At 45.9% G+C, this 13,843-nt stretch overlaps 1 protein-coding gene across 1 annotated transcript; it reads left to right on the plus strand.

Moving 5' to 3' along the window:
* On the plus strand, positions 1-3,999 carry LOC134290859 (uncharacterized protein K02A2.6-like). The gene has a single exon (XM_062858073.1). It carries the CDS (start codon positions 1-3, stop codon positions 3,997-3,999), a length of 3,999 nt encoding a protein of 1,332 aa, XP_062714057.1.
* Positions 4,000-13,843: the final 9,844 nt, after the last annotated feature.

The following is a 13,843-nucleotide window of genomic DNA, read 5'->3' on the forward strand; positions in this document are numbered from 1 at the left end:
ATGCCACCGTTTGACCCGGACGATACGACGAATCTCAGTTCAAGGTGGAAGAAGTGGAAGCGCTCATTTGAGATATTTTTGGATGTCAATAATGTGGCCCTCCCGTCGAGGAAGAAGTCCTACTTACTACACTTCGCTGGGGAAGCAGTGCAGGACATATACGACAGTCTAGTGGGTGCCGTCGAGCCGCCAGTGCCAGCAGGATCAGATGCCTATCAGGAAGCAATGAGAGTGTTGGACGGCCACTTTCTTCCCATGAAGTGTTTGCCACAGGAGCGCCACATCTTCAGAAACTTGCAGCAAGAGCCCGACGAAAAGATCTCAAAATTTGTTCTTCGTTTACGGGAGCAAGGGAATCTATGTGAGTATCAGGATTGGCTGGACGAGAACATTAAAGAGCAGATCTTCGAGAAAGGCTCATCCGACGAACTTCGTGCCAAAATACTGACGAAACCGTCGATGACTTTGGCGGAGATAATTAACGAAGGTCGATCGCTTGAAACAATTGAGAAGGTCCGTCAGCAGTTGAAGCATTCCGGAGATATCAACAAGATTTCAACTTCCAAGAACGAATGTTTCCGTTGTGGTCGAGTTGGCCACTATGCTAGCGACGATTGCTGCCCGGCGAAGAACAAGAAATGCGAAAAGTGTGGACTCATCGGACACTTCCGGCGGTGCTGTAAGACGAAGGAGCGGGAAAGCGAAAACCAGTTTTCGAGGCAAAGGAACAGGCGCGTGCGGCAGGTTGGCGAGGAAGCATCGGGTTTAAACGAAAGTGTTTATGACTCGGACGACAGTAGCAGCGATGCAACTGAGACTCGACACGACGTAAAGTACGTTTTCGCAGCGGATACGGATGATACCCAGGCAGAAAAGGTTATTTGCAGCATAGGCGGAGTGAAAATTAAGTGGATTGTGGACTCAGGGGCAGGCATTAATGTCATTGATGACGATACATGGCGCTACCTCAAGAAGCACAACGACGACGTCCTTTCGCAGACCAAAGAGTCTAAGCGAACTCTGAAGGCATATGGCAACAATGATTTACATGTGGTCGGAGAGTTCACGGCCAACATTTCTACCAAGCATTGCAGCGTAGTGGCAGAGGTCGTTGTTGTTAAAGACAGAGGAGCAAGTCTGCTCAGTCGGGAGACGGCCACCCGGCTTAATATCCTGAGCATCAACACGAACGTCTGGAAGATAAATGCCGATCCTAACAAAATTGGTACCATAAAAGGATTCGAGGTGAGGCTGCAGATCAACGATTCAATTAAACCAGTCCAGCACACAAAATGCCATGTTCCCATTCCACTTCAAGAAAAGGTACAGCAGGAGATTGACCATTTGTTGGAGCAAGACATTATTGAAGCAGCGCCAAGAGATTCACCGTGGATATCTCGTCTCGTCGTCAGCCCGAAAGCAGGTGATCCATCAAGTGTTCGACTCTGTGTCGATATGCGAGCCGCCAATAAGGCAATAGTGCCCCAACATCATCCTCTCCCAACCTTCGAAGACATCGTACCTCATCTGAACGATTGCAGGTGGTTTTCAAAAATCGACTTGGTTAAAGCGTTCCACCAGGTACCGTTAGCGGAGGATTCCAGATTCATAACAACATTCGCAACGCATCAAGGATACTATCGGTACAAAAGGTTGACTTTCGGAATGAACTGCGCATCGGAAGTGTTCCAAAGCATAATTGAACGTATTTTGAAAGGGATCAAATATGTTCGGGTCTTCATTGACGACATTATGGTATTTGCGCCGACTAAACACCAACATGACGCCACACTTCGAGAAGTGATTCAGCGATTGGAAGAATATGGAATAACGATCAATCTGAAGAAATGTGAGTTTGGAAAACCGGAAGTGACTTTCATGGGACATGTGCTGTCGGAGAATGGCATAAAACCAACGTTGGATAAAGTGGAAGCAATACGCCGTCTACGCGAACCCTGCACGGTGGAAGAGGTACGCAGCTTTTTGGGAACCATCACTTACCTTGGTAGGTTCATACCGGATCTGTCGACACTGACAACGCCGCTTCGCCAGCTCTTGCGAAAGGATTCCAAATTTGTGTGGGGTTCACCTCAGAAGGAAGCGTTCCAGAAAATAAAGGATATACTAGTGGATCCGAAGTCACTAGGCTACTATTCTCCGTGCGACAAGACGATTCTGATTGCAGACGCCAGTCCAACGGGACTTGGAGGAGTACTTCTACAGGAGAAAGATGGAGTCAAAAGGGTTATCTGCTACATAAGCAAAGGTCTTTCGGATGCTGAGAAGTCGTATGCCCAGAACGAGAAGGAAGCCCTGGCGTTAGTGTGGGCTACCGAACGTCTTCAAATCTACCTCAGAGGAATGGAGTTTTTGCTATTAACGGACCACGAGCCACTCAAAGTTATCTTCGGCCCTGGACATCCTTCTTGTCCGAGGATCGAGAGGTGGGCTATGAGGCTTCAGTCTTTTCGCTTTCAAATTGTCCACATTCCGGGGAAAGTGAATATTGCAGATTCCCTGTCAAGATTACCGAAGTTCAAGCACTGCACTACATACGACCGCATCGGAGAAGAAGCAGTATTGGCCATCATGGAACATGCGAAACCCGTGGCGTTATCTATGGAGGAACTATCAACACAATCGGAAAGGGATGCAATCTTGTCGGATGTGAAAGAAGCGATTCGAACGGGCCGTTGGAGTGATGCTGTCAAGAAATATGCACCGTTTAAGGAGGAGCTCTATTGCTATGATCAAGTACTTCTCAGGGGTGACCGTTTGGTAGTGCCATCAAACCTACAGAAGCGAGTGTTGCGTCTTGCTCATATCGGACATCCCGGTATCGAGCGAACCAAACAACGTTTGAGATCGAAAGTGTGGTGGCCGTCCATGGATAGGGATGTGGAGAGAGCCGTTAAAAGTTGCTTGGATTGTCAGGTAGTTGGGAAGCTAGTGCCAGCAGAACCAATGGAAGTACGAAGAATGCCAGAAAATCCTTGGGAAGTGCTGCATCTCGATACCCTGGGTCCACTGCCATCAGGGAACTCATTGCTGGTGATCATTGATCCGTACAGTAGGTATAGGGTTATTGAGGTCTTGAGGCAAACCACATCTACTGACATCGTTGATAGATTGCGACCTCTTTTCATGAGGCTCGGCATTCCCAATGTGATAATCACGGACAACGCGCGAAACTTCTCAAGCAAGGTGATGGAGGATTTCTGCGGAGAACTTGGAGTGAAACTTCGCCATACTACACCATACTGGCCCCAGGCCAACGGCGAAGTTGAACGCCAGAATCGAAGCATCCTGAAGGTTCTGAGAATCTCCGAACTCAACAAATCGAACTGGAAGCAGGACCTGGAAGAATACAACTATGTGTACGCGCTTACTCCTCATCCGGCAACTGGATACTCACCAGCGGAACTAGCTTTCGGCAGAAAATTCCGTGATTGGATTCCGCATCCGTTTCAACTAACTGGTGTTTTGGACGCAGAAGTACAAGACAATGACAAGGCTTATAAACACAACTCCAAGACATACTACGATGACACCAAGGGAGCGAGAGAGTCAAATCTTTGTGTAGGAGACGAAGTCCTCATGAGGAATATGAACCCAGCCAACAAACTCGCTGCGAATTTTCATTCTCAGCCAGCGAGAGTTCTCCAAAAACAAGGGAACTCTGTTGTAATTGAAACTCCAACCGGTGAGAGATATCGAAGAAATTCGTCTCATCTAAAGAAGGTTTACAATGAAAGCCAGGGTGAAACTGCTGACCAAGATACGGAGAAGGAAAGTGACGACCTGCTTGAGTGGACAACGCCACCAGAGCAACAGCGGAATACACCAGGACCAAGTGAGCAGCGCGAAGGGTCTACGGTGGAAACGAATGGATCTGTCAATGGCCCCGTATCCATAAAGCTGAAGAGAAAGGTACGCCAGCCTCTAAGATTCGACGACTACATACTCGACTTGAACCAAGTTGCAGAGCAAGGAGTTTAAAGAAAGGGGAAGGTGTTGTGATAATTTGATTTACTGTGTATAAGTTTGGACACCCCTACACAGAAATAGAAAACTGTCAGAATGTTCGCGACGCCAAGAGAATAAAACGTGATTTCGAGTTAGTGATTAAATTCGTATTTTATTTCCTTGATTAGAAAGACTTAACAGATGCCCTCAAGAGGGAGTTTTGTCGCTGCTTTTGTGGAATCTCATATGCATCAGCACCCTTTTCGAACTGAAGAAAAACGATAGCCTTTTCTTCAATATAGCCTTTCCGTAAAACATCTAAATAATTGTTCTTTTCACAGAAAGACCAGACCGTAACATCGTTCGACCTTTGCGTCTCTTTGATTCTGAAATCAATGTGACTGAACAGGTGAAGTCGTTGGAGTTATGCTTGATTCCAAGCTTTCCTAGACACCTCAGATTGAGTTCAGAATCAAGAAAGCTTGGTTAAAGTGTGTAACACGCCAGCCTGCGAGTTTGTCGGGTTTAAAGTAAGGTGGCTTAAGCGCCACTCCTTTCGGAGACCACCTACAAGTTAATGGATTGCCCGGCCGTTGAGACCCCCAGGGAATGGGTCTAATTTACTCCCGATCAGAGATACGAAACGAGTCGGCTGACGTCAAACTTCGGGAGACAATTCAAGGTGAAAAGGAAACAAGGATTCAGTTTCGTGGAGACGAGGAAACGAGACGATAGCAAGACAGTAAGTTCGCTAAGTTCTCATCACTGGCTGACTTAACCAACCCTTGAACTATCCAGCAGAAAATTAGGGAGTAGTCTCGGTTGTTTCAGGGAACCGCCCCAGTAAAATAAATAACGGAAAAGAAATTAAATTACGAACGGAAATAACATGCTAAACCTTCATGTCACTTTATTGGTAACTATCTCCTATTTCAACAAGATAGTTTTATCCATGTGCACCGCCTGGATTTATTCCCACCATCAATACACTAGAACGCCATAGACATCAAACATTCATTTTACAATTTTATTCTCTCTCCATTCTCTCGCTCTTCGCTAGCCTAGGCCTACTCTTTGCTTTCCCTTCTATCTACCTATTCTGTCTTCGCTGTTGTCGTGTCGAGTACTCTACGTGCAAGAATTCATCCGGGATCGTGTGCGTGTGTGTGCGTGCGTGCTCAGTGTGGCTACCGGCGCTAAAGGCGGTACTACGGTGGGCCACGTGATTCGAAAAATTACGCTATCTACTTAGTAGGTCCGATAGCGGGAAAAAGAGCCATGCGCATGGGCTTATCTAGTATCATGCATGATTTTGTTACTCACGGTTTGTCTACTTCGTACGGACGGTTGGAGGGCTGCTTACGATCTACCCACGGCGGTCACTCATCCGAGCATGAACTCACCGCTGGGGATCGCGCGTCGAGGGGTGTCGAGATGGACGCTGCTGCAGAAAACCTCCGGTCTGTGTGTTGGCCGACGGGGGCAGCCGTCGCGGCGCCGCCGATGAACTGCTTCGACGGTTGGCGCAATTTGCTGATGAACTTGGGTGTCTCTAACCTTCGCCTAGGGCGCGATTGACGGACGCTGGCCCTCTTCCGGTTTCCGCACCTCCGGGAAAAACCTCGTAGCTGACGGTGGGGTCAGAAGCGATCCTAGCTTGGGGTGTGACGTGTTCGGTCTTAAAGACGGCTACAGACCTAGTTGGGAAGCACGTGGTGTCATACGACGACCAAATTAACACACATAAAATACACGCAAATTTCACACACGGTTTACCTGCACAAAACTAATCCAACGCACAATCTACTTTTTCTCGACAACTTTGCACAAAACTTGACTGCACTACTAGCTAAAGGGAAAGACTTAATAAGTTAAATGAAGACAAAGCATGTTAACAAAGACTACCTTTAAACACACGTCACGGCGCGAAACTTGAATTCGATCACTCCTGCCTCTTCCACTAGCCAGAACGAAGTGGTTGATCAAAGTCCTAGATGCCTCAGATAAGTCGCGAAATGCAATTACCACCATCAGGTCTGAAATATTTCCCGAGAGAATACCGCAGATTTTCGTTTCCACGCTCGCGAAATATTCAAGGTCAGGGGGAGGAGGGTGGTCTGCATCGAAAGTCTTTCGTCATACGACTCGTCTACATCTCCGACCCAAGAGAGAGTCGACCCATTCGGCTAAGTTCAACATCCTTTGAATGCAACTTTAGGGGGGTCAATGCACAGCGCCGAGCGCGCAATTTCGCAAAAAGTGTTAGCACTATGCCTTTTTGGACTGCAGGTCACATGTGCGTGTTGGCTATAGTGGAACTCATTTAACTGTCCGTCTTAAGAGGTGCTACTCGTGAGTTCTAATGAAAGTTCATGCAAAAAGGCGATTTCAATCTTTTAGACTGGTCCAATATTTTATTAATAATTAAAGAGATTATTTTATAGAAGATAACGAAAAACACTAAGTGAACAAACTACATATGTATACCCGTTACATCATTCCCCACTAAAAGTACGAAAATTTGATTGGCATTGGAATGGAGATTACAATCACCAATCAAATTTTCGTAGGCAAAACAATGAACGCCAAATCTAATTACATATTTACAAATTGCAAGAGCTTAAGAAACATTGAACTAAATTTTCGGGGTCATATAGATTCATCATCAACCGAAGTTGACTCCATCTCTGCTTACAGCACAGATTCTATTACGGAACCTGCCTGCTACTGACTATCAACGACAATTTTGTCTCCAGTCTCCAGCGAAAACGAATTCAAATAATCCATCACTACTTACAATAATTTAAACTAACAGAAAACCTCGAAATGGCAAGAAAACGGCAATAAGAAAAAGTTTGAGGAAATTTGGTTTATTGTTGTTGCTGCTGCTGATGACTCCAAACACGCAAAATCGGAAAAAAAAAATACATGAAAACTGAAACAACATTTAAAAGGCATCTGCTCAATGTGGTCGACGAACATTGAGAGAGCTCACGCGGAAAACTGACACGAAACGATACATCATCTTCTACACCAGGACAACGCCGATTAACGAAGACAATGTACACGAAAATCTCCACCGAAATGGACGTAAACCGATGGGTCTGAATTGCAATCTCTAGCCCAACCCGAAGCGAGCACGCGAGATTCAACTCTTTCCCACCATAAATGACTGCTTCAACTCACGATTTGCTTCCACGGATAATGATCCGCCATAATCGCTTATCGTAACATTGAAACGCAAAGTATCTTCTTAAAAGAATTTTTAAACGCCGAGCTTTACTCGACAACAAAATTCTTAAAGAAATCAAACATTAAAACATTGACAAAAAAAAATTCCATTCACACACCCCTCGCATTCAAACTCAAAATGAACGAAGTTCATCGTTTCATTCATCACTCACTCATACACACGTAGCAGTTTATCACACATACCAAGTCATCAACAACGAAAGAGAAACGTCAAAACAGACCGACGGCACAGAAGGTGGCTCGCGATCGAAAAAAGTGCGTAAATTTCGTGAAATCGGGAAGAAAAAACGAAAAGTTTTGGTGTTTCGGGTGCATTACGGTCGAAAGTGAAGTGTTTTGGAGTTTGCAGAAGGCATCCCATCCCCGCTGGCAGAATTGTTAGGAGAGTAAAGCGATAATGATCGTTCCAAACATTGGATGTAAGTTGTTTGTTTATGTTTCTATTTCGCAGTTTGGACCGACCCCAGCAGGACACTGTAGGACGAGAATGTTTAAACGGAACGATAGGACAGAGGAAACAGTTAACTGAGGATGGAAGGACGTGGACTGGACAAATTAACGGGATCTGAAAGGACGGAAAATACGGAATGGCAAAATTTGAGAACGATTGAGGTCTACCGCATAGCAACAAGGAACTGACTACAAAACGGTAAGAAATCGTACTAATCTACAGAAATAACCATTTATTGCAACAAATTCATGCTATACTTCACTTTTAGGCACAATATCAAACGACGAATAAATAAATAAATAACGAAAATGGAAACGCGATAGAAATAAATAACAATCAACGGAAAAGTTGGAAAATCCTAGCTAAATCTACTATTTACAAGGACGACGTATCGCCAAACGAACAACAACGATATTGTGAGTGATTTTATGATTTACTCTTAACAAATAGGCTAATTACTAATATTACATCTAAGGGTTAGGGAACTAGGCATACTAACTACTAACTTTTTACATATTTACAATGCTTACGCCACGTAATTCGGGTCGTAAGACTTGGAAGAGTACCCTGTCGGTGTTTTCGTAAACGCGCGGTTTTGTAGTCACTTCAGAAAAGTTGTTCATAGCTGATGTTGACAAATTCGGTACCCTCAAGTGTTCGGTTCGTTCGAAAACTCCCCTCCCACGAGTCCGTCGAATGTTGCCTGAAGATGTTGTTAACCCGAAGGTGTTTTTGTTCGTCGTAATCTGTGGTTGCTTCTAGGAGGTTCGTTGCTTTAACAGCTCTCACTAGAAGGGACATAGCTTGAAAAATCATACCACTTATCGGTTTGGACGAGTTGGCATCTTCTTCAGCTTATTTGCGAAGTAGACCCCTAAACGCTTGCCATTCAAGTCCTCCAGTTCATAGGTGTTGGTTCCCAATACCTTACGAACAACTGCCGGTTCGTATTTGGGGGCCAACTTCCTGCAGAACCCCTGCCCCTTGTTAGATAGGTCAAAAGTCTGTTTCAAAACGTTTTCGCCCACTGCGTAGGTAGGGCAGTTAGGGTTCGACCTCAGGTTGTACGTCTTGGAGTGCTTGATGTAGGCGGCCGATAAGTTTTGCTTCACTTGATCAAAAAGTTTTCGTCTACGATCGGTTATAGTTTGGTCATTGTCGGTCGCTGTCGTATGGTTGTCTCTGATTCGCGCATATTCGGACCCATCCGATACTTTGCTCCGGCCGAATACTACGAAGTAGGGACTGTGCTTGGTTGAGTCATGAACCGCGTTTCTGATCGCGTCTGCGATCTCCTGCAGGTTGTCCGCCCAATGGTTGTGTTCACCTTTCAGAGTCGCGCGAATGGCTGTTGTTATAACCCGGTTAACCCTCTCGGTGTTATTAACCTGCGGGTGGTAAGCCGGCGTTAACCAGTGGGAAACATTGTACGTCCTGAGCAGCTCTTTAAATTGTTTTGACACAAATTGCGTGCCGTTGTCCGTCAGTACGATTTCCGGGACTCCAAACAGACGAAATACCATGTTCTCCAGGAACTCCACTAACGAATGCGCTTTCGCTTCCCTGAATGGTTGTACGAGAATGAATTTACTAAACACATCGGTTGCAACCAACAGACAGGTGTGTCTGCCTTTCCCGGACGGTGGCAATGGCCCGACGTAGTCGAGTGTCACGAATTGCCAGGGATACTCAACAGGTTTCTGGGACCCCATAGGCGGAGTGACATTGGTGTTCCCAGCTTTGCTCGTCTGGCACTTTAAACAATCTCGACAGTACCTGCGAATCTCCTCGTTCATCTTGGGCCAAAAATACCGTTGCTTCACAGTAGCTAGCGTCTTCTCAAATCCTAGATGAGCCTTCTCGTGTTCCTTTTTAACTATTTCCTTCCGCTGTGCCGCATTTGGAATCAGTTTCCACGCAAACCGCGGATCGGTTTGTCTACTTTGGGTTTTCGTGTATCGGTAGACTTGACCATCGATTACACGAAAGTCTGTGTGCTTCCCTGGATCTGACTGGATCTTATCAATAAGGTCTTCATACTCAAAATCTGGTTCGGTCAACGTGAGTGTGTCGATTTCTACTGAGCGAGACAAGCAGTCCGCTGTTATGTTGGCTTTTCCTTTCCGGTACTCCAGGTCAAAATCGTATGCCTGGATACGAAGAGCCCATCGAAGTAACTTGGCATTACCGGTTTCTGTGCCAACGTTGAAAAGCCATAGTAAACTCCGAGCATCCGTTACCACGCGAAACTTTGTCCCATCTACATAATGACGGAAGTGCTGTATGGCCGAGATCACTCCTAGGCACTCCTTCTCTACAGCAGAATAGCGACGTTGGGTTCGATTCAGCTTTTTACTAAAGTAGCTTATGACCTTAGTTTCGCCATCTTGTTCTTGCACTAGGGCGGCGCCGATGGCCCTGTCTGAAGCGTCTGACTCGATGGTAAACATCCGAGAGAAGTCTGGGTTACCCAATATCGGAGCCGATGTGAGAACAGACTTAAGTTCCCGAAATCCTTCCTCCGCTTCTTTCGTCCATTTAAACTTTTTGTTTTCCTTCGTCAAAAGGTTGGTTATCGGGGCCGTAATAGCGCTGTAGTTTTTAATAAAGCGTTGATAAAAACCCGCTAGACCCATCAACCTTCGGATGTCTTCCTGGGTTTTTGGTTGAGCGTAGTCGAGTATGGGTTGTATACGGGACGCGTCGATGGCCACTCCGTGCTCGTTGAGAAGGTACCCCAAGTATACAACTTGCTTCCTACAAAACCTGGACTTCTCAATGGATATCGTTAGTCCTGCACTCCGTAACCGTTCCGCGACAATCTTCAGCAGCCTTAAATGCTCTTCAAAGCTATTCGACGCAATCACTATATCGTCCAGATAGACAAAGACGTAAGGTTCTAGGTCAAAGCCTATAGCCTTGTCCATCAATCTGGACATAGTGAATGGAGCATTCATTAATCCGAAAGGAAGTACTTTGAACCGAAATACTCCTTTCGCCGTTCGGAAAGCTGTGAAGTTGCGACTCTCTTGCTTCAAGGGTATCTGGAAGTAAGCGTCTTTCAGATCAATGACGGTGAAATATCTTGCTTTCCCCAATTGTCGGAATATGTCTTGCATATTCCGCATTGGGTACGAATCTTTCACGGTCATTTTATTGATCTTCCGCGAATCTAAACATACCCTTATTTTGCCATTCTTCTTGAGAACTGGTACTAAAGGGTTAGTCCATTCGCTGTAGCATTCTTCTATCGCATCTAACTTTTTGAACCGCTCTACTTCCTCATCAATGGCCTGTTGGATGTACGGAGAACATTTGTACATAGGCGTTACTCTAGGTTTTGCTCCATCCTTGAGAATTATCTCATGTTCTATCAGGTTGGTCCTCCCTAGCTTTCCTTCACCTGTTAGCCCGAACTGTTTGACCACATCTGAGAGTTTCCGTCTTTGCTCTACTGTCAGCTCGTGTTCCGTTTCTATCTCGTCAACGTTCGGTGTAGATTCCGTAGGTCCTTCATAGACCGGAATGTCTAGTGTGTCATCTTCTTCCGTTGCTTCCACCTTCGGGAGGTCGCCTGAAGGCTCTATCGTGAAGCAAACTGCTGAACTGGTGCGATGTTCTACGGTTTCGATTTCTTCGAGTCCCTGACCTAGATCAATCATTGGCCTGATGCCAAAAGACTCCCAAAAGTCGGCCCCTAATATTAAATGTCGCGAAATTTCAGGGACAACCAGAGTTGGCACGACCTTGGTAAGTCCTTTATAGGACAAAGGTAAATTGACGTACCCTAAGCATCCGTGTACCGAACCATCGGCTGTGGTTACGCGGATCGCTGCAGGTTGAATTACAAGATTATACCTATAAACAATATCTAGGGAGTTTAAAATACTGATACCCGCTCCCGAGTCCAGAAGAGCTTCTAGTTCTGACTCGAAGATTTTCACCCTAATGTGAGGACACTTTGAATTTTTAATCTTAACGTGGTAAATCTGTGAAAATGGATTGTAGGTTGTATTTGGTTCTGCTGATTTGGGAATGTCGGCTTCCTGCGGGATGAACGAATTCCCGGCGTCACACCCCATTACTCGTTTCCCTGCTGGCCATGGTTTTGTCCTTCTCCTAGTCTGGAACACCGTTCGCAACTGCGGATGGTCCTACCCAGGTTACCGCATCCATAGCAAAACACCACCTTAGGTCTCTGACACTGTCTCCAGCTATGTCCCTGCTCCTGACAGTTCCAACAATTGAGCTGCTGCGGTTCAGGGGCTGCCTGACGAGAAGTTGTGATTTGTTGACCTCTGGGTGCATCTCGTTGATTCCTCTGTCGCAAGGCTCTGTTATTCCGACTATCAATCGCGTTTATCGATGCCGACTGATCGCTATCGTAGTCACTGTATTCGGCCTCGATTTGGTGGACTGGTCGGCGCATCGGCACTTCGCCGGTCTGTTGTTGAAGTTGAGGGTCGGCCGCATCGATCCGATGATTCAACCGTATCAGATGTTGAAGATCCTTTACCTCGACCAGTGATATTTTAGTCCGGTAGTGTTGGCGCATATTGTCCCACACTACCTCAAACTTCCTTCGCTTCGATAACGGACGAGACAACAGCCTATCCAACTTTTCAATCTCCGAAACGAAGGCTATGAAAGTTTCCCCTCGGAGCTGTTTCCGTTCATGGATCTTCGACCTGATCCCTTGATCCATGTTGGGGTTTCCGAATCTGTAGGTTATGGACGTCTCGAACTGCTGCCATGAGTTCAGTTCATCCACAAATGTGAAGAACCAATCTGATGCTGGTCCTTCCAGCAACATGTGCACGTCCCTTAAAAGGATTTCTCTGGGAATCCCTTCTCTGTCAGCCAGCTTTTTGGCCTTGTACAAGAAGTTTTCCACAGAGACAGACCTTTGATCTCCGGAAAAACGAAGCTTCCATTTTTCGATTCGGTTTTGGTGCGCCTGTCTGTAGCTGAAACCCATCCGAGCAGTTCCACGAGGAAACCTGGAAGAATCACTGTAACGGTTTTCTGAGAAATTGTCCAGTTCACTTTCAACTGGCCCTGAAAGTCTTCCCCGTCTATCTACGCAGCGTGTCCTTTCTCGATGGTTGATATCCCGCGACCCTGAAAAGAACCTTTGCCCTTCGTACTGTTGTCCATTTGTCATCGGCGGGTGCCTCCGCTCATCGTCCTCGCTACTAGTGTCCTGTTCGGTGTCGCGGTGTAGGTTCAACGGTTGAGGTTGATCCCAGCCTTGGTTTGTCGGATGTGAATGTCCTGGTGCGACTTTACTTGGACTGTGCGCATAATTGAGCTGAGTCGGTGGAGCTGGAAGCTGGTAACGTCTGTCCAACGGCAGATGCTGCTGTCCGTTGACCGGAGCTAATTTAGACGGTTCCGTATTCGGTTGATACGAAGTCCCAGGAGTATCGTACCGGTACCCACCTGGCTGCGCTGCATTGGCTTCTAACAGTTTAGCGGTTAACTCTGCCAAAGTTCGTTTCATCTCTAGCCATTCTGTACGGCTGATCGTAACTTCTGAAGGGTTATCGAACTTCTCCATTGGTTCTTTAGGTTTTGTCCCTGTATGCTTCTCGTTGTCCGCCGTTGGCGAAGCTTTGTTCTTCTCGCTTCCCTGATCAGACGTTTCAGACCTTGATCTGTGACCGCCTACAGCACCTTCTGTACCCGAGAGTATAGTATTAATTTGACCTGCAATAGGGTTTTGGGGTGGTCCAAACTGATAATGTTTCATTATCGCTTCAATCCTTTGACACAGTTCCCTTCGCATTCTCTTTTCTTCCTCCCCAAAAGCCTTACTCCATTTTGCCCGATACCAGTAATGCAAAACCCTGGATTCGTATTTCAGTTCCACTTTTTTCTCAAGCGCTTTCTCGAGTGTATCGATCCTGCCTTGAATATGTTCAATTTCTGCCGTTATTGAGAGAGGCGATTGGTAAGATCTTCCCTCTTTCAAATCCTCTTTAAATAAACTTCTCAAATGCCTTTGCTTTCCAGCCAAATCGAGTGCAAAAACATCTTGTTCTTGATTGCGAATAAGGAGCTCATAATCGATCTCCTCTTGATTGAGATCTTCAGCTCGTGGGAGTATGCGAATCATTTTAAGTATGTAGTTGTTCTATTTTTTTAATGTAATTCGTTATTATATAAAGAAAT

This window comes from Aedes albopictus, chromosome 3 (genome assembly GCF_035046485.1).
Source record: "Aedes albopictus strain Foshan chromosome 3, AalbF5, whole genome shotgun sequence".
Lineage (NCBI taxonomy): Eukaryota > Metazoa > Arthropoda > Insecta > Diptera > Culicidae > Aedes > Aedes albopictus.